This window comes from Pan troglodytes, chromosome 3 (assembly GCF_028858775.2).
Source record: "Pan troglodytes isolate AG18354 chromosome 3, NHGRI_mPanTro3-v2.0_pri, whole genome shotgun sequence".
Taxonomy (NCBI): domain Eukaryota; kingdom Metazoa; phylum Chordata; class Mammalia; order Primates; family Hominidae; genus Pan; species Pan troglodytes.
In genome coordinates, this window is record NC_072401.2 from 89,352,062 (window position 1) to 89,379,131 (window position 27,070).

At 40.2% G+C, this 27,070-nt stretch overlaps 1 protein-coding gene, 1 long non-coding RNA gene and 1 other non-coding gene across 6 annotated transcripts in view; 2 read left to right on the forward strand and 1 right to left on the reverse strand.

Moving 5' to 3' along the window:
• Positions 1–5,523: 5,523 nt before the first annotated feature.
• LOC104006127 (uncharacterized) lies at positions 5,524–25,096 on the reverse strand. 4 transcript variants are annotated; one of them, XR_010156625.1, is made up of 3 exons: positions 22,963–23,759; positions 16,380–16,533; positions 5,524–6,146 (listed from the first exon to the last, which is right to left on the reverse strand). It is a non-coding gene; the product is annotated as an uncharacterized LOC104006127 (long non-coding RNA). The 4 variants fall into 4 exon arrangements; XR_010156624.1 differs by lacking the exons at positions 5,524–6,146; positions 22,963–23,759 and adding exons at positions 15,305–16,004; positions 18,961–19,151; XR_008547562.2 differs by lacking the exons at positions 5,524–6,146; positions 22,963–23,759 and adding exons at positions 15,782–16,004; positions 24,508–25,096.
• Positions 16,372–16,536, forward strand: LOC112209148 (U1 spliceosomal RNA). The gene has a single exon (XR_002943812.1). It is a non-coding gene; the product is annotated as a U1 spliceosomal RNA (small nuclear RNA).
• PKD2 (polycystin 2, transient receptor potential cation channel) overlaps positions 23,770–27,070 on the forward strand; it is a 70,107-nt gene continuing 66,806 nt past the window's right edge. Inside the window, exon 1 of the mRNA XM_016951850.4 lies at positions 23,770–24,470. Within this exon, the coding sequence (XP_016807339.1) occupies positions 23,876–24,470 (595 nt within the window). The 5' untranslated portion in view covers positions 23,770–23,875. The remainder of the gene's footprint in view (positions 24,471–27,070) is intronic.

Here is a 27,070-nt window from a genome sequence, read left to right on the forward strand (position 1 = left end):
TGTTTTTAAAGGTTTATTTTGGTTTCGATTGATACATAATAATTGTACATATTTATGGGGTACGGTGTGATGTTTTGTTACATATATACATTGTATAATTATCAAAGGGTAGTTATCATATCCATCACCTGAAACACTTGTCATTTATTTGTGCTGAGAACATTCAATCCTCTTTTCTAGCTATTTTGAAGTATACAATACATTATTATTGACTATAGCCAAGCTACTTTGCAATAGAATACTAGAATTTATTCCTCCTAGCTAACTGTAACTTTGTACCCATTGACTAACCTCCCCTCATCCACCTTCCCACTCTCCCAGCTGCTGGTAATCACTATTCTACTCTCTACTTCTATGAGGTCAACTTTTCTAGATTCCACATATGAGTGAGATCATGCAGTACTCCTCCTTCTGTGCTTGGCTTATTTAACTTAACATCCTCTAGGTTCGCCTATGTTGTCAAAAATACCAAGAGAAAACACGCACAAACTATACATCTAAGAAGGAATTAAAATCCAGAATACATAAGGAACTCAAACAACTTAATATCAAAAAAAAAAAGAAAAAAAAGACAACTCAAATAATCCAATTTAAAATGGGCACAAATCTGAATAGACATTTCTCAAAAGAAGACATGCAAATGGCCAACAGGTATACAGAAAAATGCTCAACATCACTAATCACCAGGCAAATGCAAATCACAACCACAATGAGATATCATCCCACCCAAGTTAAAATGGCTTTTATCAAAGAGACAAAAAATAACAGACACAGGCCAGGATTCGGGGAAAGAAGGACACTCGTACACTGGTGAGAACTGTAAATTAGTACAGCCACTATGAAAAACTGTATGGAGACTTCTCAAAAAAACAAAAATAGAACTACCATATTATTTAGCAATCCCACTGCTGAGCATATAACCAAAAGAAAGCAAATCAATATGTGGAAGAGATATCTGAACTCCAATGTTTATGGCAGCACTATTCACAATAGCCAAGATGTGCAATAAATGTAAATGTCCCTCATGATGAATAGATAAAGAAAATGTGGTATATACACACAATGGAGTACTATTTGACCATAAAAAGAAATTAAATCCTGTCATTTGCAGCAACATGGATGGAACTGGAGGTCATTATATTGAGTGAAATAAGACAGGCACAAAAAGACAAATATCGCATGTTCTCACCCATATGTGGGAGCTAGAAAAGTGGATCACATAGAGATAGACTGTAAATTCGTGGTTCTACAAGAGGCTGGGGAGGGTCAGGGTAAGGGGCAGATGAAGAAAAGTTGATTAATGGGTACAAATATACAGTTAGGTAGAAGAAATAAGATCTAGCATTTGACAGTACAGTAGGGTAACTATCAATAATTTACTGTATATACATTTGTTAAAAACCCTAAAAGACAAGAATTCAAGTGTTCCCAACATAAAGAAAAGATAAATGTTTGAGGAAATGGATATCTCAGTTATGCTCATTGGATCATTACACACTATATGCACACACAAAAACATCACATGTGCCCCCAAAATACAGACAACGATTGCGTATCAATTTTTAAAATAATCAATAAATTTAAAAGGAAACTATAAAGATATTAGATAAATACATGAGTGAGTAACTTCACAGTCTGGGTGTGGAGAAACCTCTTCTAATGATGAGAAGACAATGCCATGCCATAGTCCTTGTAGATATCATTAGTCAGGTGCAGCAGCCCCTTAGGCTCCCAGCATACTTGCTGCAGTGGGCACTTCCTCACACTCACCTGCAGGTGATGGCTGGATTGATGGTGTTGTTCCCGCATGCTTGGCAAGGGGCTTGGCACTGTGCTCAAATCCAAGGGCATGACCAAGTTACTCGTGGAATCACTTATTTGAATAGTGGTACTATTTAACAACTATTCCCTGCACCACTTCTCTATTAGTCAGGGTTCATTCAGAAGACAGAAAAGAGACCAGTCATTTGAACAGGGAAAATTTTAATTTAAAGAATTATTAACTAGAAAGAGGAGATTAACCAGAGAGAATAAGAGAAATACGAGAACATTAACAATACCATGGGGCTGAAAGTGCCCACATAAGGAACAACTTGCAAAAGGAGGGGCCCTCTCCTGAGATTCAGACTTCACTGGAAAGGGTACAGTCACAGCCCAAGGGATGGCAGAGAAGTCTGCTGTGTTATCCTGAGTCAGAGCTGGTCCACAGCGGTCCAACTGGTGGGCTCAAGTTGGAAAACAAGAGACTTCCCACAGGGGTTCCAGCAGACTGAGGCCAGCAAAGAAGGAAAACCATGCGGCAGGCCACCTGAGCAGGAGGCTAGCTGGAGGGTGAGTGCCACAAGGTGCTCTGTGTGCACAGCAGTGTCCCTCCAGTGCCCTCTATTGACAAAGCTTGCCACTGTGCCAGCTGGCAAAGGAAGCACGTTCACAGGGTCCATCTCCAGCAGTATCACAGAGCAGGGCAGAGACAATGGATTTGGAGCAGGGAGGCCCAAAACTGACAGGGGAAAAGGCTGATTCCTCCTAGACAACAAGAGTACAAAAATGAGCCTGGGACATTTTTTCATGATAGGATGAAAGCAAGCACGAAAGGACAAAATGGGGTTATATCCAAGGGACCAAAGAGCAGACTTGCAAAGGGCTTCCATTGGCCAAAACTGGCGTAATTTGAGCAATAACAGAATAATGACAGTAACGAATTATAACAAATTGAATTTTTAAAATTCCACTAGTATATAGTGATACTACAAAAGAGCATTAAAGAAGGAAAATTCTTCTTTACAGATGAATGCCAGCTAGTAATAAAACTAGAAGGAATGCTAACATTAAAAAATTATTTCATAACCCACAAGGAAATAATTGAGGAAGTGATCACTAATGAATGTTAAAATTATTGTGCAGAAGATGATTGAGAACATCTCACCTGGTCTCAGAATATTCACCTGGTCTCAGAATATTACCCCACAATTATTTAATAATTCCAAAAGAAAGAAAGTGCTTTCAACCAGAGAGATTTGCAGTCACCGTCTTTAGCCAGTAATTAAACTTAATTTCACAAATGAGACTTGTAGATACGTACCACCCAGTGTGAGGCAATAAGAAATATGCAACATCATCTAGAAATTTTTGTAAAAAATGTTTACAAAATCAAATGACTAGAAAACAAGCAAATCCAGAATTTGAGCTACTCTATAATAGAACTGGTCTGAGCTTTTTTTTTTTTATCTTTTGAGACGGATTTTCGCTCTTTCACCCAGGCTGGCATGAAGTGGCGAGATCTCGGCTAACTGCAACCTCCCCCCGGCCCCGGGTTCAAGTGATTCTCCTGCCTCAGCCTCCCCAGTAGCTGAGATTACAGGCATGAGCCACCGCACCCGGCAGTCTGAACTTTTTAAAAAGCAGAGTTGTTAGATAAAATACAGGATACTGAGTTAAATTTGATTTTCAGATAAACAACAAATTAGCTTTTAGTATGAGCACGGGACATTTTATGCTAAAAGATGATTCATTGTTTATTTGACATTCAGGTTAACTGAGCATCCTTTTCTAAATTTTCTAAGTCTGCCAATCCTACAAAAAAGACAATTTGATGAGAGAAAAAGGGCAAGAGAGGAGATAGTATTCTAGATTAAAAATATACCAGGTATAAAATAGATTAAAAATGCCCAGGTATGAAAAGTAAAACATGGGCCGGGCGTGGTGGCTCATGCCTGTAATCCCAACACTTTGGGAGGCCGAGAAGGACAGATCACCTGAGGTTGGGAGTACCCGACCAGCCTGACCAACATGGAGAAACCCCTTCTCTACTAAAAATACAAAATTAGCCAGGTGTGGTGGCACATGCCTGTAATCCCAGCTACTCGGGAGGTTGAGGCAGGAGAATCGCTTGAACCCAGGAGGTGGAGGTTGCGGTGAGCCGAGATTGCACCATTGCACTCCAGCCTGGGCAAGAAGAGTGAAACTCCGTCTCAAAAAAAAAAAGGTAAAACATGAACCTTGATTGGCTCCTGGATTGAAAAAGACACACAGCCATAAAAAACCTTTTGGGGATAATTGTGGCAATCTGAATATACACAGTATATTAAACAATATTGCGAAATTACTGATAATTTTCTTAGATGTGATCATTGCATTGTACATGAAAGTGAATGTTCTTACTCTTGAGAGAAGTATAATGAAATATTTAGGGATGAAGTGCCATGGTTTTTGTAATTTACTTTCCAGCGGTTCAGAAAATAATGGCTGGGAGAGGAAATGTGAAGATGTAGGTTAGAGGTTACAAAGTAGCAGACATGGGGAATAAGCAAGTCTAGAGATCCAGTGTACAACATGAGGACTACTATTAATAAAATTGTACAGTATTTGGGATTTCTGCTAAATGAGTAGATTTTAGCTGCTCTTGCCACACACATAAAAAAGGCTATCTATAGGAGATGATGGGTATGTTAATTTGCTTCACTACAGAAGCCATTTTACTGTCTATATGCATCCCATAACATCATGTTGTATACCTTAAATATACACAATAAAATTTCTTTTTAGCTTTTTGGAAAGTGGCGACTGAGTCTGTGGGTGCTGCCCCAGGAGTGGGAGCTATCATACACCCTCCTCTTCCAATCCATGTTGCAACCAATAAAGGCTGTTTCTACAGTGTTAAAAAAAAATTCAATGGTAGGCTATCATCAGGGGAAAAAAATTAGTAAGAAGTCAGAAAAAAGGTATACAGAAAGAGAAGAAACTATGGGGAAAAGCATATTATTCTTTTAACTTTTCTCAAGGTTTAAAAATGTTCCAAAAATTGGAAGTAAGAGGATAGAGCAGGGAGAACAGAAAAATGTACAATGAATAATGTCCATCAGATAGTGTCTCAGACATAGATATAAAAGTCTCAGAACAATTCCCTCATTATTCACCTCACAAGATAATAAAAAAGGCATTCATAAATTTTTATAAATAAAAAAAGTGTCAAGACCAATTTCCCATCACCTATGCATTTTTCAATAACCCTGTAGATACTCCCTTTGATGCAGGTCTTCTTTAGTCAGACAATCTTTTCATCCCTTGCCCATGGCAATGATATGGCCTAACTGTGAATCAAAGTATTTGTCCTGGTTCCTGGCATAGCCTTTTCTCCTCTGCCACCCCCAGTTTTTCAAGTTTCTGGTAACAATTGCTCCAAATCCTGTTTGATTGCAATTATAGCATAATGGCCAAGTTTCCATGGGATTCAGCTTTGTCAGTGGAGCAAGGCAGAGGCAAAGAACTATAATGAGCAATTCTGATATTGACCTGTACTGAGCATGCAAAAAGGACCTTAAAAACCTATTTGTAGAGATTAAAGAAAAGATTATTTTCTACTTCACAATTTCATAAGGTAGTTTTTTATACGTCTTCAATTTAGTAGCTCACTTACTGAAGCATAATTATATTCTCCACTCAAAACATCCAGAAAGCATGCATTCTCTAAAACATTGCAAGTTGAACTTCAACGTTATTTCAGTGCAGACTCTTTGACTCATCTATTTTATTCTAAATACCATAGTGACTCGTGTTTGACTAATCCAATGTGATTATTTTAATCCAGAGTGTAGATAGATATTGCATATTAGATCCAAATTTCTGATAATATTCCCCCAAAGATGCAAACACGTAAGTCCCAAAGACCTATGTAGCTGAATCTGCTCTTCTAGTCACATTGAAAGAGCATAGATCAGCAACCAGAAAGAGAAAAGAGCGGTGGCCTCTGAGGCTCCACCAAAAAAATGTGGGGCAGACCTAAGGGGAAATCTAAAAGTAGGGTGCCAAAGGTGTCCTTAGTATTACTGACATCATTTATAATGTATCGAGGTTTCATTTTGAAGTTATTATTGAGTAAAAGAACAAAATTCTTGTAAGGAAATGATATCTCTAACTTTTTGAAGGTTGGGAGAAAGAGGGAGGGGAGGGCTTACTCTAGGTATAGCTCAAACACTTGCATTTCCCATACATCATCTTTATCATTCCAGATACAGGCAGTGGAGAGGAAGCAGAGCAGGAGCTGACACCATGCAGGATGCAGCCAGGCTGGACTTCGCAGCGCCTCCTGAGACCCCTCGGGTGGTGGTGGGGGTCCAGTAAATAATCCAAGTTCCAATCTCAGGAAACTAGAAGAAAAGCCAAACAAACCATCATAGGCAGAAGAAGGGAAATAGTAAAGATATAAGTGAAAACCAATGAAATTGAAAACAGGAAAGCAACAGAGAAAATTAAACAAAAGGCTGGTTTTTGTAAAAAAAATTAATAAAATTGAAAATCTTCTAGTGAGATGGACACAGATAAAAAGAGAGAAGACACAAATCTCCAATATCGGGAATTAAACAGGGGAGATCCCGCAGCCATTAAAGGGCTAATAGAGGAAGACTACTGTTATGAGGTGAATGTATTCCCCCAACCCAAAAAGAAATGTTAAAGTCCTAACCCCCAATATCTCAGAATGTGACCTTATTTGGAAACAGCGTCATTGCAGGTGGAATTAGTTAAGATGAGGTCATCAAGGAGCAGGGTGGGCTCCTAATCCAGTATGATGATGTCCTTATAGGAAGAGGCCATTGAGGACAGAAACACACAGGGAGGATGCCATGTGACAACAAAGGCAGAGGTTGGAGTTATGCAGCTACAAGCCAAGAAGTACTGCAGATTGCCAGCAGCCACCAAAGCTAGAAAGAGACAAGCAAGGATTCTCCCCATGGGTCTCGAGGGAGCATGGCCCTGCTGACTCCTTGATTTCAGGCCCTGGCCTCTAGAACTGTGAGACAATACATTTCTGTTGTTTTAAACCACCCTGTTTGTGGTACTCATTACAGCAGCCCTGGAAATCCAATACACTATGAAAAGCTTTATACTCATAAATTCAACGACTTAGAAGAAATTAACCAACCCCTTAAAAACCATAAACTATCAAAACTCAGTCAAGAGGAAGCTGATAACCTGGATAGCCTTATAAGTAGTAAAGAAATTCAATTCATAATTTAAAAGTTCCTAAAAAAGAAATCTCCGGGCCCAGATGGTTTCACCGGAGAATTTTACCAAACATTCACAGAAGAATTAACACTAATTTTACACACTGTCTGTCTTCCAGAAAATAGAAGAGAACACTCTCCAATATACTTTATGACACCAGAATTACTCTGATATCAAAACCAGACAAAGATAGCATCAAAAGAAAAAGAAAGAATAGCATAGATCAATATCTCTCACAAGTGTAGACACAAAAATGTTAGCAAATCAAATTCAACAATAGAAAGAATAATGCATCTCGATCAAGGGGGATTTACTCAGGTATGCAAGTGTTGTTCAGTATTTAAAAATCAATATATTTTATTATATCAAGAAGCTAAAGAATAAAAACCATGATAATATCAATGATGTGGCTAACGTATTTCACAAAATTCAACATCCATTCAAAATTTACCAAAATACAAAAACAAAAACACCCAGAAGCTCTCAGGAACAGAGGGGAAGTTCTTCAGCCTTATAAAGAGCATTTGGGAAAATCTACAGCTAACATCATTCTTAAGGACGAATACTTAAGGTTGAATGCTTTTCCTCTAAGATTGGGAAAAAAGCAAGAATGTCACCTCTTGGCCAGGTGCAGTGACTCACGCCTGTAATCCCAGCACTTTGGGTGGCTGAGGCGGGTGGAGCACGAGGTCAGGAGATCAAGACCATCCTGGCTAACATGGTGAAACTCCGTCTCTATCAAAAATACAAAAAATTAGCCGGGTGTGGTGGCGGGCGCCTGTAGTCCCAGCCACTCGGGAGGCTGAGGCAGGAGAATGGTGTGAACCCCGGAGGCCGGGAGGCAGAACTTGCAGTGAGCCGAGATCGTGCCACTGCACTCCAGCCTGGGCAACAGAGCAGAGGGAGAGTCCATCTCAAAAAAAAAGAAAGAAAAGAATGTCATCTCTTACACTCTTTTTCAACATAGCACTAGAAGTTTTATGAACTGTAATAAGGCAAGAAGAAGAATTAAAAGGCACACCGATTGGAGAAAAGAAAATGAAACTGTCTCTATTTTCAGATAACATGATTATCTATGTAGAAAACTCTAAGAAATCTACAAAAACACTCCTAGAACTAAGAGTTTGTTAAGATTGCAAAATATAGATCAGCTCACAAACATCAACTGAATTCCTATATTGTAACAATGAACAAATGGAAACCAAAATCGAAAACACAATACCATTTACAATTGCTTCAAAGAAAATGAAATATGTAAGTGTCAATCTAATAAAGCAGTGACCTTTTTGGCACCAGGGACCAATTTCATAGAAGACAATTTTTCCATGAACTGGCAGGAGGTGGAGTGGGGAGGATGGTTTGGGGATGAGACTGTTCCACCTCAGATCATCAGGCATTAGTTAGATTCTCATAAGGAACATGCAACCTAGATTCCTTGCAGGAGCAGTTCACAATAGGGTTTGTGTTCTCTATGAGAATCTAATGCCACTGATCTGACAGGAGGTGGAGCTCAGGTCGTAATGCCAGCTCGCCCACCACTCCCCTCTCACTGTGTGGCCCGGTTCCTAAGAATCCACAGACCAGTACTGGTTTGTGGCCCGGGGGTTGGAGACCCCTGTAATAAAGCATGTACAGAATCTGTATAAAGAAAGTTACAGAATGCTGATTACAAAAAAGAAGACCTAAATACTTGGGGAGACACAACATGTTCACAGATTGGAAGGCTCAACATAGTAAACAGGTCAGTTCTTCCTAAATTGATCTGTAGGTTTAACACAATTCTTATCCAAAAATCATCACCATTTTTTGTAGACATAGAGAAATTTATTCTAAAATTTATATGGGAAGGTACAGGCTTTAAGAATAACCAAAACAATTTTGAAAAAGAACAATAAATCACTCTTTATGATTTTAAGGCTTACTATGTAGCTACAGTAATCAAGAAAGGGTGGTACTGGCAGAAGAATGGAAACATAGATCAATGGAACAGACTGGAGAACCCAGAAATATATCTACATAAACATGCCCAATTGTTTTTGACAAAAGAAGGAAAACAATCTAATAAGGAAGAAGAGATGGTCTTTGCAATAAATAGTGTTGGAGCAATTGAATATCCATAGGCAAAAACAAAAACAAAAACAAAACCCTTAACCTCACACTTTATACAAATATTAATTCAAACTGGATCAAAGACTTAAATGTAAAATATAAAACTGCAAAACTTCTAGAAAAAAAATAGAAGAAAATCTTCAGACCTAGGACTAGGCAAATAGTTCTTAGACTGCACACCAAAGGAATAATCCATAAAAAGAAATAATTATAAATTAGACTTCATAAAAATGTAAACCTTTGCTCTGTGAAACTTCCTGCTAAAACGATGAATAGACAAATTACAGACCGGAGAAAATATTTGCAAACCACACATCCTGCAAAGAACTTTTATCTAGAATATAAAGGTCTACATACTAACTACTCACAGTGCAGAATCCACAAGTTAAAGGGCTTAGTCTCACAAGACTGTCCTCACTTCAGACACCAGTCCTCACCAGTTCTGGATCTCCAGGGTACCCATAACTAATGTCCAACTTGGCTACAAATTCAGGGGTTTCTATGACTTCCTTTCAGGTTTAATACTCTGCTAAAAACAACTCAGAAAAACTCAGAAAAACATTTACTCATGTTTACCCGTCATATACTTTGGCTGTGTCCCCACCCAAATCTCATCTTGAGTTGTAGTTCCCATAACCCCATGTGTCGTGGGAGGAACCCAGTGGGAGGTAATTGAATCATGGGGGCAATTACCCTCATGCTGTTCTCGTGATAATGAGTGGGGTCTCCAGAGATCCGATGGTGGTTTTTTTTTTTTTTTTTTTTAGACCGAGTTTCACTCTTGTTGCCTAGGCTGGAGTGCAGTGGCATGAGCTCAACTCACTGAAACCTCCGCCTCCCAGGTTCAAGCAATTCTCCTGCCTCAGCCTTCCTGAGTAGCTGGGATTACAGGCATGTGCCACCATGCCTGGCTAATTTTGTATTTTTAGTAGAGACAGGGTTTCTCCATGTTGGTCAGGCTGGTCTCGAACTCCCGACCTCAGATGATCCGCCCGCCTCAGCCTCCCAAAGTGCTGGGATTACAGGTGTGAGCCACCATGCCTGGCTGATCCGATGGTTTTATAAAAGGCATTTCCCACCCTTCGCTCTGCACTTCTTGCTGCTGCCATGTGAAGAAGTACATGTTTGCTTCCCCTTCTGCCATGATTGTAAGTTTCCTGAGGCCTCCCCAGCCATGCTGAACTGTGAGTCAATTAAACCTATTTCCTTTATAAATTACCCAGTCTCAGGTATGTCTTTATTAGCAGCATGAGAACAAACTAATACAACTGGTTTATTATAAAGGGTACAACTGAGGAACAGCCAAATAACATAGATGCATTAGGCAAGGTATGGGGGAAAGAGGGGTGTGCAGAGCTTCCATGCTCTTTCTGAGTGTACTACCCTCCCAGCACCTTGATTTGTTCACCAACCTGGAAGCTTCCTGAAACCTATGCTTTAGGAGTTTTTAATAGAGGTTTTATTGCACAGATATGATTGTTTATACCATTGGTCATTCGTGATTGAACCCAATCTCCAGCCCCTCTCCCCTTTCCAGAGGTTAGGGAGACAGACTAAAAGTTTCAACTCTCTAATCATGGTTTGCTCTTTCTGGTTACCAGCCCCTGTCCTGAAGCTGTCCAGGAACCCTGGCCACCAGTCATCTTATTAGCAAACAAAAGATACTCGCCACTCAGGACAGTCCAAGTGTTTTATGAGCTGTATGCCTGGAAACAAGGACAAAGATGAAATATATTTTTTATTAAACCACAAAGAATTCTCAAAAGTCAAAATTTAAAAATCAAACAATCCAATTAGGGAATGGACAATAGACACGCCCTGACATTTTAACCAAAGAGGATATATAGATGGGAAATAAACACATGAAGAGATGCTCAACATCTTTAGCCATCAGAGAAAAGCAAGTTAAAATTGCAATAGCATATCACTATGACACACCTATCAGAATGACTAAAACTAAAATTAGTGACAACATCAAATGCTGGCAAGGATGTGGAGAAACTGATCACTCATACAGCTGGTAGGAATGTAATATAGCATAACGACTCTGGAAAATACATTGGCATTTTTTTTAACTTAGACTTACCTATGATCCACAAATTGCACTCTTGGCTATATATCCTAGGGAAATGAAAACTTATTTATTTTCATACAGAAATTTGTATATGTTTAGAGCAGCTTTATTTGTAATAGTCCAAAACTGGAACTACCCAAATGTACTTGAATGGGCAAATACTTGAACAAACTGTAGCACTGTATGCACTCTATGCAATACTATTCAGCAACAAAAAGGAAGGAACTACTGATACACACAACTTGGATGAACCTTGAGGAAATTATTCTGAATGGAGAAAGCCAATTACAAAAGGACACATAGTGCATGAATTCATTCATATAACATTTGTGAAATAATGTAATTACAGAGATGGAGAACAGATTAGTGGTTGTCAGAGATTAGAGATGGAGGAGATATAGCAGTGTGGCTATAAAGTTGTAACATGAGGTAGTTTTGTGGTGATGATACCTTTATTTTGATGGTGATGACAGTTACACAAAGCTACATGTGCGATAAAATTGCATAGAGCTATGCACACATGCAATAACTGAAACCTGAGAAAGCTCTATGGATTATACTGATGTCAATTTTCTGGTTCCAATATTGTACCTGGTTTTGTAAGATGTTAACACTGAGGAAGGGTTGGTGTAGGGTACACAGGACCTCCCTGTATATTTCTTGGTACCTTTCTGTAAATCTATAGTTATTTCAAAGTAAAAAGTTTAATTACAAAAAAAGATACATAACTAATCCCCCATCATACTGCCTTTTCTAATTTTCACTAAAATGCCCATGAAGACAGAGAATAAAGAAGAAGATTTACACCAATGAATCATCTGAGTATATCCTAATCTCTCCTAACCAGAAGACAAAAAAGTGTAAGCAGATTTTTACTCCAGATTTCCCCAGATTTTGCTTAAGGTAAAAGAAATCAAGAAACAGGAGGAGGAGGGGGAAAAGGGGAAAGAGGAGGATAAAGAGAAGAAGCAGCAGGAAGAGGAGGTGAGGGGAGAAGGAACAAAAGAAAGAGAGTCAAGGGTGATGTCATGCCTATAGTCCTAGCTACTCAGGAGACTGAGGCAAGAAGATCCTGTGAGCCCAGGAGGTCAAGGCTTCAGTGAGCTATGACTGCACCACTGCATTCCGACCTCAGAAACAGAGTGAGACCATGTCTCAAAAAAAAAAAAAAAAAAAAGAGGAGAGACGACAAAACCACTTCATACCTGCCCACTGTCTGATGGCTAACTCAAAGATGAAGAACTTGTGCCAACAAGAAAGGGTTGCAGTAATTCCTCCACCTTCCATTAGTGATCTGAAGGACAGTAATGTTCTGTACTGTACCCTTTCCCTGATATCTTTATTTATCAGAGCAGAGATGCCAAATCCCAGAACACAACTGAGCAGGAAATAGAGACGGAAATAAGGCTACATCAAATTCTGAAAACTAATTTTCCTGCAGATAAAGCAATATATGTGGATTAGAGATAAAAATAACCCTGGTAGCAGTATGTGCAAGGATTATACACATACATCTTTGTGTTTTTTTTTAATTTTTTTTTTTGAGATGGAGTTGCTCTGTCACCCAGGCTGGAGTGCAATAGCGCGATGTCGGCTCACTGCAACCTCCGCCTCCCAGGTTCAAGCGATTCTCCCACCTCAGACTCCCAAGTAGCTGGGACCACAGGTGCGTGCCCCCACGTCCGGCTAAGTTTTGTATTCTTTTAGTAGAGACGGGGTTTCGCCATGTTGGTCAGGCTGGTTTCAAAATCCTGACCTCAGGTGATCCACCCACCTTGGCCTCCCAAAGTTCTGGGATTACAGGCATGAGCCACCGCAACTGGCCTACACACATTTTATGTTGACAAATTCTTTACTTACTGGGACATTAGAAAATTACATGTCAAAGAGTGCTTAAAGATATCCATTAATGGAATTTAACAGAGGCTATATAGCTTGCAAAATATGAAGGACAAAATAAAGAAAACGATACATAAAGCGAAAACTAAATCATTGAATAACAAGACCCTATTTTTCAAGAGAAACACTGAAATAACAGAATGATGAAAGAAATCAATTGTAACAACAAATATAAATAGATGAAGCCTCTCTGTTAAGACAAAGATTCACATGATGGAAAATAATAATAATAGATCCTACATCATTTTTTGTTTCACTTTGCTTTAGGTGTTTTCCTTACAAATAAAGTAAAACATTTTTAAAGATTTGCAATATTACTGTTAAATAAGAAGTAAAATTTGGAAACAAATAACATGAAATGAAACAAAGAACTTATTCTACATTGTTAAAGATCCAATAAAGATATAACTATCATAAACCACTATGCAGCAAATAACAGACCAACAAAATATTATAAACCAAAAACTATTACAACCACAATGAATAATCAATAAAAACATACAAATAGTGAAAATTTCAACTTATTACTTGGAATCACTTAGATTCGCTTAGAAAATTGGTGACATACTCAGCAGAATAGTTTCACAAGGAGTCATACAAGGCAGACCAGCCTTTACTCTAGGCTAGTTTGGTCCTACTACGGAGGCCTTGTCCTTCTGAGTATTCTCTTCAACACCTCATACAGTATAAGATTTCTTCACTTCCGATGACAAAAACTTGAGAAACTTCCCGGTCTATGTGAATATCAGGAATTTTTCCACCTGCTTCTTTCTGGTAGTTCTTTCCCTTGCCTCAGATGGGTTCCCCAGACGCATGCTCTGAAAACTCAAGGGAAACTCTGTGGAGGTAGCTGGAGCTCTTTCTCTGCACAATACTCTTTTTTTTAGTTCTTTGTGAATTCTGTTCACTTTGACTTTCCCCAAATTCTCAACGAACTCTGTCTTCTCAATTGAGTGAGACTGATAGCTTGAAATCTCTCTCTAGGGAATCAGTAGAGAAACCATAGGGTTTACTTCCTTTGTTTATCTTCTTTGAAAAATTACTGTTTATACTGCCTGTTGTCCCATGTTTGAGAGCCATCCTTTATAAATTTTGTCTGTATTTTGTTTAAGTGAGAGGGTAAATCTGTCCCTGTTGCTCCATCAGAGCCAGGAACAGAAATCCTTTAAAAATAATTTTAACTTTAAAAAAGAATGAAAAATATAAAATAAAATACATGACCATGGAAAAATGAAAAGCGAGCTGGCAGAATTCACAGGAGGAATTAAAGATTTTCAATAAATAATTAGGAAAAGAAAAGCCACCTTTAAAACCACAAAATCATGAATGGTACAATAATATGAAGGTCAAGATTTATTAAAATCCTATTAAAAATAAAAATAGAAAATGACAGAAAGAGAAATTAGAAAGGAGATAATACGGAAACATGACACAGTAGCTCAACATATGCATAATAGGTATTGCTAAATTTACAGAATTAATGAAACAGCAGATTATTTGAAATTATAAAAGAAGAAAACCTTGTTAAAATAAGTGAAAATTTGAATTTGCTGATTAAACATGCACAATATCTCCTAGGTAAATAATTATGCTGAATAACCAACAGAAAGATGTATCTGAGAGCAGGATAACAATAACAATAGTAATAATAATAATTTCACTAAACAGACATAACTTTTGGGCCAAATAATCATAATAAAAGAAAGTCATCTACTCAGCCTGAGAGAAAAACAGTGGGTTTAATCTGACCTCCTACTTTTCCCATTAACAACATTTAATGGCAGAGGAAAGTGGAGGAATATTTAGAAAATCCTAAAGAGGAGGAGAAAAGATTAAACCGAAAAATATAATGCCCAATCCATTCGTTTTATGTCTATGGTAACAGAAAGGCCTTCTTAATTTTAAACAGTTTTGGGGAATAATGAAGCATTAATTCTTCTTTGAAAACATTAATTGTTCTTTGAAAACAAACAAACAAAAAAAAACCTAATAAAAAATCTACTCCAGAAGGATTAAATAAAGAGAAAAAAAATTCAAGGAAGAAAAATTCATGTTTGTAAAGTACTGGTAGTAACTAACTATTGGGTACTATGCTCAGTACCTGGATGACAGGATCTTTCATACCCCAAATCTCAGCATCACACAATATACCCAGGTAACAAACCTGCACATATACCTCTGAGTCTAAAATAAAAGTTGAAAAAAAGAGAGAAAACTAGCTTTATTTTTAATGGTTTGCTTTAATGTAACAGCGGTGTGTAACTCAGCACAAACATTGAAGGTGATCAGAAAACTCATGAATTTTTATTATAGGAACTGTGGAATATTCTATATATATCTGAAACTTATAGTTACTTGTTTTAGGATATCCATAATAAAACTCTTTCATGTGGTTTTCTGGGTCATTGTTTTCAGGAATAAGCTTGGTGTGTAATATTGAATGCTCTTAGAAGTTGGATCTGCATATTTTCTCTTTTATCTCTATAAATTAAACAATACTAGGAACTATCTTCCATAAAATATAAATTTAACAATATGTTAATGACTATCTATAAAGATAATATGCTTTTAAAAAAGTACTGGTAGTGAACAATGAAAAATTTAAATATATAAAATAAGTTATATTTACTGTTGTACAACAAAATGAAAGTTTATAGACTTTGGCAAATGTAAAAGATATTTATTTTAAAAGGTGTTTGTTGGTAAAAAGTTTACATTTGCTAATATCCTTATCTTTAAGAAGACAGGTCAAAGGCTACTGTATTAGTCCATTTTCACACTGCTATAAAGCTACTATCCAAGACTGGGTAATTTATAAAGGAAAAAGGTTTAATTGACTCACAGTTCTACATGGCTGGGGAGGCCTCAGGAAACTTACAATCATGGCGGAAGGGGAAGGGGAAGAAAGGACCTTCTTCACCTGGTGGCAGGAGAGAGAAGTGAGGATGCAGGAAAAACTGCCATTTATAAAATCATCAGATCTCATGAGAATTCACTCACTATCACGAGAACAGCATGGGAGAAACTGCCTTCATAATTCAATCACCTCCCTCCCTTGACATGTGGGGATTACAACTGGAGATAAGATTTGAGTGGAGACACAGAGCTAAACTATATCAGCTACTGAAAAAAGTTGATAAATTTAAAAAAAAATTGAAGATAAGCCACAGACTGAGAGAAAATATTTGCAAAAGACCTATCTGATAAAGGATTGTGATTCAAAATATATAAAGAACCCTTAAAGTTCAACAAGAAAATAAGCCACCCAATTGAAAAATAGGCCCAAAAGACTTACCAGGCAGGGTAGATACCATGACCACAAGGGTAGTTTTTCCTAGGGCAAGGCTTCTCTATTCCACTGAAGGCTTGCTGATCCCTGTGATTTCTCCAAATGTGGGAAACTCAACTGCGTAATTTGTGGTAGTAGCATACTGCATTCATGCTTTTCCCTGGTAAATAAAAGGAAAAAATGAGCCAACAACCTGAACACACACCTTACCAAAGAAGATATACAGATGGCAACTAAGCATATGAAAAGATGCTCCACATATATATCAATAAGGAATTGCAAATTAAAACAACGAGATCCAATTGCCCGCCCATTTGAATGGCCAAAATCCAAAACACTGATAATGCTACTGCTGTTGAGGATGTGGAAAAAGAACTCTTATTTATTGCTGATGGGAATGCTGTAAATAATATTACAAAGACATGTGTACCTGTATATTCATTGCAGCACTATTCATAATAGCAAAGACATAGAGTCAATCTAGGTGCCCATCAATGATGGATTGGATTTTTTAAAACATGGTACATATACACTATGGAATACTATGAAGCTATGAAAAAGAATAAAATCATGTCCTTTGCAGCAACATGGATGCAGCTGGAGGCCATTAACCTAAACAAATTAACATAGTAACTGAAAGCCAAATACCACATGTTCTCACTTATAAGTGGGAGCTAACCTTTGGGTGCCCATGGATAAAGATGGCAACAATAGACAGTGGGGAATACAAGAGGAGGGAGGGAGGGAAAGGGGCAAGGGTAAAGTTGAAATAATTTTTTTAATTTTTTAAAAGGATATTTTTTGGCTCATGGAGTCCAGGGGTGGATCTAGCTTCAATTAGTTCTAACTCAGGGGTTCAAATGATGTCCTGAGAACCTAGTCTTTCTCTGTCTCTTTGATCTGCTCTCTTAAAATACAGATTCCTAGGACCTAGCTGAGACATAATGAATCAGAATCCCTAGAAGTTCGACTCCAGAATCTTTATTTAAAATAAAACAAAATAAAAAAACCTTCCCAGAATAATGTCATAAAGCTCTTATTGGTTAAATGTTTTATCCATGTATAGCAAGCTAGTTACAAGCTTCTTGCAGGCATAAACAACTTCTTTAGCATCCTAATCATATCTAAGATTGTACGAAGGGGACATAAAACAGGTACTCTGCAAAGTCTGGTAGATCTGGGAATGCTGGAAGCCTCATTCATGTTGGCATCAAAAGGTATTTGAAAAAAAAATCTGATAAGCTTTGGAAAAATCTGGGCTAGTGAAAATTGGATTTAAAGTTTTTTTAAAAATACAACTATACCCAAAGAGTATTAGTGAATAAACTAGAGTTGATGAAGAGAAGAGCCGCACACAGTATTTCAAAGAACTCTGTTCTTGGCCCCAATTTGTTCAAAATTCTTTTGAACTTGGATAAAAATATAGATAATAAATATCATATCTGCATCTGACAAAACCAGGAGATGGCACACAATAAAAATGTATTTCATAATGTTCTTGAATAGCATGGCCACCCAAACATTAGTTCAATTTTAGTATTCTTCCAGTATCCACATTATAAATATTTTTTGTATCTCTGTTGTTGGCGCCATTTTTCCCCTGAGCATCAACATTTTGGCTGCCAGCTTGTCTGGACTTACATCTTTAAAACTCTAAATCTGGTGGGAAGAAAAGCTTTTCTTTTCCAACAACTGGAAAAAAATTTCTGGCCTAATTTTTTTTTTAACAGAACAGGATAACATACTCGTGAAATACCATTCACAGGGGCCAAGGAGACGTGATGCTGATTGGGCAAACTTGAGCTCCACAATCACCACTTGGGAACTAGCAGTGGTGTCAGCCACACCTGAGACACATATAGGCTAAGAATGGCAGCAGAGGTGGGTAGGTGGGGGTGTCCCCAAGAAAACTTGCACTAGAAAACGGACTGGCTGCTGAGCTGCTAATAAGCCAGGGTCCCTGCTCTGCAGGAGCTTATGTGCCACTCACGAAGACGTCTATGTGAACAGATATTTTCAGTATAAGGTGGCAAATGTTGGAATAAAGGTTTACAGGGTAGAGAGGCATGTCAATTCAGGCTGGGGGCCAAGATTGTGTCTATGGAAAGTTCCAGGGAGAGATGAAGTCTGAGTCTAGAAAGATTGCTAAGTTTTTATGGGTAGAGAAGTTGAGAATGATCTATGGATGTTTCCAGGCAGTTTAACTATAAGATTTGATCTTGTTGAAGGTAGAAATCATGTCTTATCTTTGTCACTCTGGAATGCAACACAGTGACTGGCATGTAGCGGACACTCAATACATGTTTTATAAACTTATTAATATTCCTTCATTAGTCCTCAACAAAAATTCTGTGGGGGATTTATAAGATGGGTATTTAACCTCATTATCCAGAGAAGGAAATTGAGATAGAGAGATTAGGTCATCAAGATCACGGTGCCAGCCAATTATGGTGCCAAGATAACCCCACAGAGACAGGGATGTATGCAGGCCAATCCAAACCAAAATCTATCATGAAGAAGGCCACAAATCCTAGCTTTATGTTATTAAAGCAGCAAAATGAGAAACAAAGTAAAGTCAAAGTCTTACTGTGGTTAGCAGTTCTTCTCATAAAGCCCAAAACACCAGATTTTCTTCTAATGATTTCAGATGTCAAGTGGTAAAAATTGATTTTACAATGTTCTTGAGTAAATAAGTACTGGGGAAAAAAATGAGGAGGAAACATGTTTGTTTGGGTAAATTGCTAAGCAACACCACACATGCCAGAAACTCCTTTTGGATTTCCTCTCGAGGTGGAGACCGCAAAACCAACGGGTACTTCAGTTTGTGTCTGTTTCATCAGTTCACACTGGAAAATAAAAGCCAAACAGGCAATTCTAATAATACAAGAGTCAGAGGTGCGGAGGCCACTAATATTAAATTAGACTGAACTGTTTAAGGTTGCCTTTTAAAATGGCTCCTTCCAGCGTCCACGGTGGCACTAAGACTGAGGTGAGATTTGTGCAGCGTGTCCAGGAAGATCTAGCACACTGATGAAAAAAAAAAAAAAAACAGCAGCTAGGCCATGTTATCTATCCCACTCGGTATTTCCAGATGCTACAGATGATGGAAATTTGTAATGTGACAACAGGATTGTGGAAATGAGATGAAAAAAACTTTGTGCATGTCACTTATTTAATAATGGAAAATTTCTTATTAGAAGTAAGGTCTTCAGATGGGTATTAAAGGAAGGAATTCCGTGGGTAGGGAGAGAAATTTACAGCCTCAGGGCCTGCTTGAGCAAAAGCTGGGCACTCTAAAGGGGAGAAACAAATTAACATAAAAGCACAAAAGGGAACCTTAGTAAGCCAGAAGGAATGAATAAGTATTTGAACAGGAAATATATTAGATGGCTGGTGTTGGGTTTATGAAAATTAAGATTGAAATTAATATTGAAACTCCAAAATGTAAGATTTAGGGTGCAAAGGACCAAATGCTATTTAAGTGGTATTACACAAAAATTGCTGCGAATTTTTAATGATTACATTTCTTGCAATAATTTGTAAAGAAAATTTTGGGTAAGCACACATATAACTCTGAATTATGTATGTGCAGACACATTTCCAATCAATTTGAATTCTTTTAAGGGTGAGGATATAGTTTCAGGAAGAAGATTTCAGATTTTGTTTTAAATAGGAACTGACACTCTAGAAAGAAAAAAAAGGCCTATTTATGTTATCATTAACTATAGAGAGTCTGTACTCCTTAACACGCATCTGAGGCTTCCTATGATCTGGCCCTACCTACCTTCCCTACCCACGCCAGCCTGGGCAATCTCTCTTCTAAATCCCCTCAAACTCTGTAAAATATAAGCTCACCTCTATGAGAGCTGGGCTTTTCCCCTATTTAATGAATTGCTGTCTCTCCTAGTATTGTGCCTGGCATATAGTAGGTGTTTAGTAAGTATTTGTTATAGAAGCCTCTAGGATTGGCATGGAGCCCTCCAGAAACTCACAGCCTAGCTGGAACAAAGACATCCACAAAAGCAATTATAATAGATGAAAATAGTTATCATAATTAAGATATAAGAGCTAAGACCACTTCTAACACTAACAAAGACATCCACAAAAGCAATTATCATAGATGAAAACAGTTATCATAATTAAGATATAAGAGCTAAGACTACTTCTAACACTATTAGCACGCACATGTCAGACGGTGTTCCACATGCTATGGTCTGGGTGATTGTGTTCCCCCCCCATAATTCATACATTGAAATCCTAACCTTCAAAGTGATGGTATAAGGAGGTGGGGCCTCTGAGAGGTGATTACATCATGGGGCTGGAGCCCTCACAAATGGGATTAGTGCCCTTAGAGAAGCAGCTCGAGGGAGCTCTTTTGCCCCTTCTACCATATGACACAGCTAGGAGGTGCAGTCTATGAACCAGAAAGTAGACCCTCACCAGACAACAAATCTGCTGGCAGCATGATCTTGGACCGTCCAGCTTCCAGAACTGTAAGAAATAAAGGTTCATCGTTTATAAGCCACCCACTACATGATATTTTTTATAGCAGCCCGAATGGACTAAAACACATGTATTAATTCACCTAATCCTCACAACAACCCTATGAGGTAGGCATTATCATTATCCTCATTTTTGGTGGTACAAGGAGATAAAGTGACTTTCCCAAGGTCACACAGCTAGGAAGTAGTGAGTAAATCAGAATCCAGGCAGTCTGGCTCCAGGGTCCCTACAACGAATTAGTGACTGCAGGCACAAGCATAGAGTAACCTGACTCAAAGACCACTGAATTTTCTTCTAAGTCTGGGATTCCAGATGATTGTCTCACTAGTGCTAACAGTGAAGTATAGAAATGTGGGGGAAATATTTATGAAACCTCTTCCATTTGGAACACATTGGTGCTTCTCAAACTTTGGATGCCTGAGAATCCCCTGTGAAGATTCAGAATTTCAGGACTGGAATCCGGAAGATTTTGAGTCAATAAGGTTGGAATGTGGACCCAGTATCTATATTTTTAGCAAGAGCTGCAAGTGATGCTGGAGATCTTCTGATCACAATTTGAAAACATTGTACTAGGCCTATTCTCCAGAGGACCCTTTGGCTCAGATTCTGCATTCTCTTTCCAGGCCTGGCTCTCCTCTGTTGGAATGTGTCTGTAAGAATCCTTCGACTCTGCAGTGCTGCTGGTGCTATTCAGGACATCTTCAGCTTCAGAAGTTCCTTGGATGACAGGCACCATAACCCTTAACCCACTTGGTAATCTCTCATTTTTGGTCTGTCTCCTCTTGAGGGCCAAGGCTGTATCATACTCCGCTCTACATGCCCAGACCTTAATTCAGGGCACAGGAAATGTCTTCAGAATGAACTGATGAATAGCATGAGCTAGGGCTGTGCTCCAGACCCACCAGTCTTGCCTTTGAGAAGCTCACAGTTAAGAGAAGAACATGAATATCTAAATTAATAAACTGCAGGATCAGGTAATAGGTAGCCATAATTACCTAAATATTAGCAGCATGTTATATGTGCCTAGAGAACAAATGAATAATTCATTAAGGTGGATGGATGGCATGGGATGCCATGCTAGAGGAGTACATTAAGAGCTGCTAAAGCTAAATTGTGTCCCCCCAAAAATTTCTGTGTTGAAGTCCTAACCCCCATTACCTCAGAACATGACCATCTTGGAGACAGGGTCTTTACAGAAGTAATGAAGTGAAAACAAGGTCATGAGGGTAGGCCCTAATCCAATATGATGTATAAGAATAGACAATTAGGACACAGACGCATACAGATGGAAGAGGGAAGACGGCGTGAGGACACAAAAGCGGGGCCATCTGCAAGCCAAGGAGAGAGGCCTCAGAAGAAACCAACTCTGCCAACACCTCGTGAGAAAATACATTTTTTTCTTTTCTTTTTCCTTCCTTCCTTCTTTTTTTCTATCTTTCTTCTCTCTCTCTCTTTCTTTCTTTATGAGACAGAGTCTCACTCTGTCACTTGGAGTGCAGTGGCCCGATCTCAGCTCACTACATCCTCTGCCTCCCGGGCTCAAGCGATCCTCCCACCTCAGCGTCCCGAGTAGCTGGGACTAAAGGCACACACCGCAAAGCCTGGCTAATTTTTGTATTTTCTGTAGAGACAAGGTGAGCAAATAAATTTCTGTTAAGCCACCCAGTCTCTGGTACTTTGTTATGGCAGCCCTAACAAACAAATACAGGAGCAGATTATGAGAATTTACTAAACCAAACCACAGAAATTAAATTTTATCCTTTCAGCTGCCAGAAGCCCACAGAGGTGTCTAAGTATCAACGAGACAAATAAGCAGCTTTGGTTCTGCAATATAACCTGGAAATAGTGAGGACACCGACGTGGAGAATAGAGATGGAGTTGACAGGGATCAATTGTTCTAATGCGGAATAATGCAAGACATAAGATCAAGCCAGCAGGAGTGAGAAACAGAGATCATATCAGGGTGATATCTGTGGGGCAAAAGTAACAAGAAGATGAGGTGTAGGCGGTGGAGGGTAAACCGCGAGCCTTCCATGAAGAAGAGTGGCCTGGGAAGTGAGGAGGACAGCGAGGCCCCAAACCTCACCTTGGGATACGGGAAGTGAAGCAGGTTCCAGAGAAGGGGACAAGATAATGACTTAGGGTAGGATAAATTTCAGACAATTGCAGAGCATCACATTAGATGTGTTCAGAAGAGTGGAAATAAAGTTCTGTGCCTAGGCCCTCATGCAGGATTCTGTTGCTAGAAGTCAGTGCTGGCCGCAGGGAGACCGGAGATCACGGTGGAGGCACCAGCGATCCGAGAGTCCTATGACGAATCCCTGGGATCCCCACAATGTGTGGAGACAGAAGCCAACCAAAGAGCGAGAAAGCATCTCCAAACCAGCAGAATCAGGGGCAGGAGGCCCGCCAAATGCACAGCAAGTCAGCCTTGGTAGTTTGCAAATGGAAAGATTTCTTTGCCCCGCTGGAGACTTCAGCTCAGGCTGGATGTCGCTAATTCACACCATCTCACCAAAAGGTTCTTTCCCTGCACTTTGGTGAATCGAGGCAGAAGTGGCTGGTGGATAACGGGGACCCAAGAGTTATCTCAGCGTCGGGCAGGCATCGACAGCTCCAGGAGCCCTTTCCCTGCAGGCGGGCTGGCGGGTGAGCGATTCCCTCCCTTCCCAGGCCTTCCCGGGAATGGAACGTGGGCGCCCGCGCCCGGGCTCCGGTTCCACTTGGAACGCGGACTCGGGAGCAGACGGGCGAGCGCGCAGACCGCGGGGGCGGCTCCCTCGCGCCTCCCCGCTCAGCGCGCCGCGGCGGATGGGCGAGGCGGGGCGAGGCCAGAGGGAGGCGGGCCAAAGGGGCGGGCGAGAGGACGCGGGACCGCGGGGAGGTCGGGGGCGGGGAGCCGGCGGCGGCGGGCGCCGGGAAGAAAGGAACATGGCTCCTGAGGCGCACATCGCCGAGCGCGGCGCCGCGCACCCGCGCGCCGGACGCCAGTGACCGCGATGGTGAACTCCAGTCGCGTGCAGCCTCAGCAGCCCGGGGACGCCAAGCGGCCGCCCGCGCCCCGCGCGCCGGACCCGGGCCGGCTGATGGCTGGCTGCGCGGCCGTGGGCGCCAGCCTCGCCGCCCCAGGCGGCCTCCGCGAGCAGCGGGGCCTGGAGATCGAGATGCAGCGCATCCGGCAGGCGGCCGCGCGGGACGCCCCGGCCGGAGCCGCGGCCTCCCCTTCTCCTCCGCTCTCGTCGTGCTCCCGGCAGGCGTGGAGCCGCGATAACCCCGGCTTCGAGGCCGAGGAGGAGGAGGAGGAGGTGGAAGGGGAAGAAGGGGGAATGGTGGTGGAGATGGACGTAGAGTGGCGCCCGGGCAGCCGGAGGTCGGCCGCCTCCTCGGCCGTGAGCTCCGTGGGCGCGCGGAGCCGGGGACTTGGGGGCTACCACGGCGCGGGCCACCCGAGCGGGAGGCGGCGCCGGCGAGAGGACCAGGGCCCGCCGTGCCCCAGCCCGGTCGGCGGCGGGGACCCGCTGCATCGCCACCTCCCCCTGGAAGGGCAGCCGCCCCGAGTGGCCTGGGCGGAGAGGCTGGTTCGCGGGCTGCGAGGTAAGAGCGCGCGACCCGCAGCGGCAGATGCACGAACCAGAACGGCCGGCGCCGGCCGGGGCCATCGCCCGCTGCGGCAGCTCCCCGGGCTCCATCTCGCATCCCCTCTGCGTTCCGCCTCCCTTGGAAGCGCATTCCCCACCTCCGCTAGTGCTGCCCTGTTTCCGGTACCCAGCGCGGAATTCCACTGCTCTTTTGTTGGTGCACATTTATTGGATACCTCCTTCTTCAGGATATGTCACCATGGTCTTTTTTACTGAAAATTAGTGAAAGCCTAATTAGAGTGAAAGAGTACATCTGGGTTTTTTTTTTCTTGTAGAGGAAAAAATGAACATTACTTGTGTAACTGATGGTGGTTGCAACTGCATATTTGCCAATGTCACAAAATCTAAAGGAAAATGTTATAGTCACCCGTGGTTTCCTTCTTGCCTGGATACTCCATTGTCCCGGGCTGAAAAGGGTAGCAGTACAGTACATATAATGTCAAGTTGTGGGAGGAGTGTGGCAGATTGTCATTGATGCATTTTTTTGGTGATGTGTGTGGTTGTTTTGGGGAGTGGGAGCTGTTAAGACCACAAATAGAATAAAATAATATCCGTGAAGTTATTTGGCCGTTTCTAATTCTAGACATTTTTCTAAAAACAGTTGCAAAGGAAAGATTACATTGTTTTAAAAAAATTTGAAGTATGTTTTTAAATAACTAAATTAATGTTCTTTGAAATTCCACCAAAATGATGAAGTCACCAGATAGCAGCTGATAAATGTGTCTGAGTCCAGTGCGCCCAGCTCTACAAAAGGCAGAAGAGGAATTTTCAGATTTGCCAGTGCCCAGTAAGAGGACATGAATTTTCCAGTACCAGAGGAAATTCTCTTTTTACAAATTTTGTCTGAGGTATCCTTGGAAAAGTATTTCATTTGCTTTTACCCTCCAAATTATTTTAATCTATATTTTTAAGAGTTTCCATTCTCAGTTGAGTTTTTCTTGTTCTTCTCCTTCTGTCAGTTTTGAAAGTCTTGCACAAAAACAATCCAGGTGTTGTTACAGCAGTGTGATTAAAACCAGGTCAGGCCTACACTGAAATCCCAGTTCCACCACTCATTAGCTGTATGACCTTGAGCCAGTTACTTAACCTCTCTGATCCCCAATTTTTGGATTTTTTTTTTTTTTTTTAAAGAGATGATCATAACGCTTAGGCCTTGACTCTTTGGGAGAATTAAATGAGTTAAGACATAAAATGTGCAGCATGTATTTGTCATGTTGTTAGCGCTTCAGAAATGTAAATGTAAACATTTTGGTACTTCGTTTATGGAGGTTCTTATACTAGTTAATTTTATTCAAAGCATGATGGGGAACAAAAGATCCTTTTCGGATAACCTGTGTGAGTAAATTAATAAAACACTAACACTTTTTAAGATTCAAAACTGGATTATGTTATTTTACACCATTTAAAATGTGCATTTAAAAAATATTCACTGAAGTGAGAGAGAAGTTCCTTTTAAGTTAATAAATAATGGTAAGTTGCATGATCCTTTTAACTCAGTTTAAGCATTTGATAACACACCTAACCTTGTTTGAATAAACTCAATAACAGAATATAGAGAAATAAAATATATATTTCATATGAGTATGTATGTAAATTTATTTCTTTTAAAGAAAAATTTCAGGAAACAAAATGAATAAGCTCATAGTCATAAAACCTCTAGCCAAAGTGTGTCAATGGTCTGATTTGTAGGAGAGCAGACTCAGGAATCGGGAATTTTTTTTTTTTTTTTAAGAGACAGGGTTTCACTCTGTCACTGAGGCTGGAGTGCGGGGAAGCGAACGTAGCTCACTGCGGCCTCAAACTCCTGGGCTCAAGCTGCCCTCCCACCTCAGCTTCCCAAGTAGTTGGGATTACAGGTGCAAGCTGCTGCTCCTAGCTGAAAAGTTTTAATTATATAAAATGTTTAAATAAATTGTTATTCCTTTCTTTTATGAAGAAATATAATTGATATTCTTGTCACATTAAATAAGCAACATTTTTAAATATTTAGCACTTACTGTGAAGATAGCACTGTGCTAGCTGCTATGAATAAACTAGAATAGCATATCACTGTTTTCCTATGGACGAAAACCCAGAAATGTAAAATAAATAGCCATGAATGGGTTGAGATTCCCCCTGCCCCCTTTGGATACTGATGACAGAAATCTTATATGCACTATGTAAGCAGTGCCCTAGGATCAGAACAGAAAGTAACTTGCAATTTTTAAAGGTGGGAGAAATGACTGAAGTTTGGAGTGGTCAGGAGTTTCCCTGGAAGTCTCTTGCCTTTGTGACTTTGTATAGCTCCCTCAAACTACCTGAGCCTGAGCTCCTCATTTATAAAATGGAAGAATTGAACCTAGCTTCCCAGGTCCTTTCTAGCTTCACCATGCTCTGGTCTGTTGTTTAATGACATGAATCCAAGATGGACAACAAATGGCCGATTTTGCTCCTTCTACAGTAAATAGATCTATCTTCTTAGCAGAAGTAAAATAGTAAAGAAAGAAGACATGTTTGAGGCCTGTTGAGGCCTGTTTGCTGTATGCATTGTATCTAATCAAGGAATTGAGAATGTAG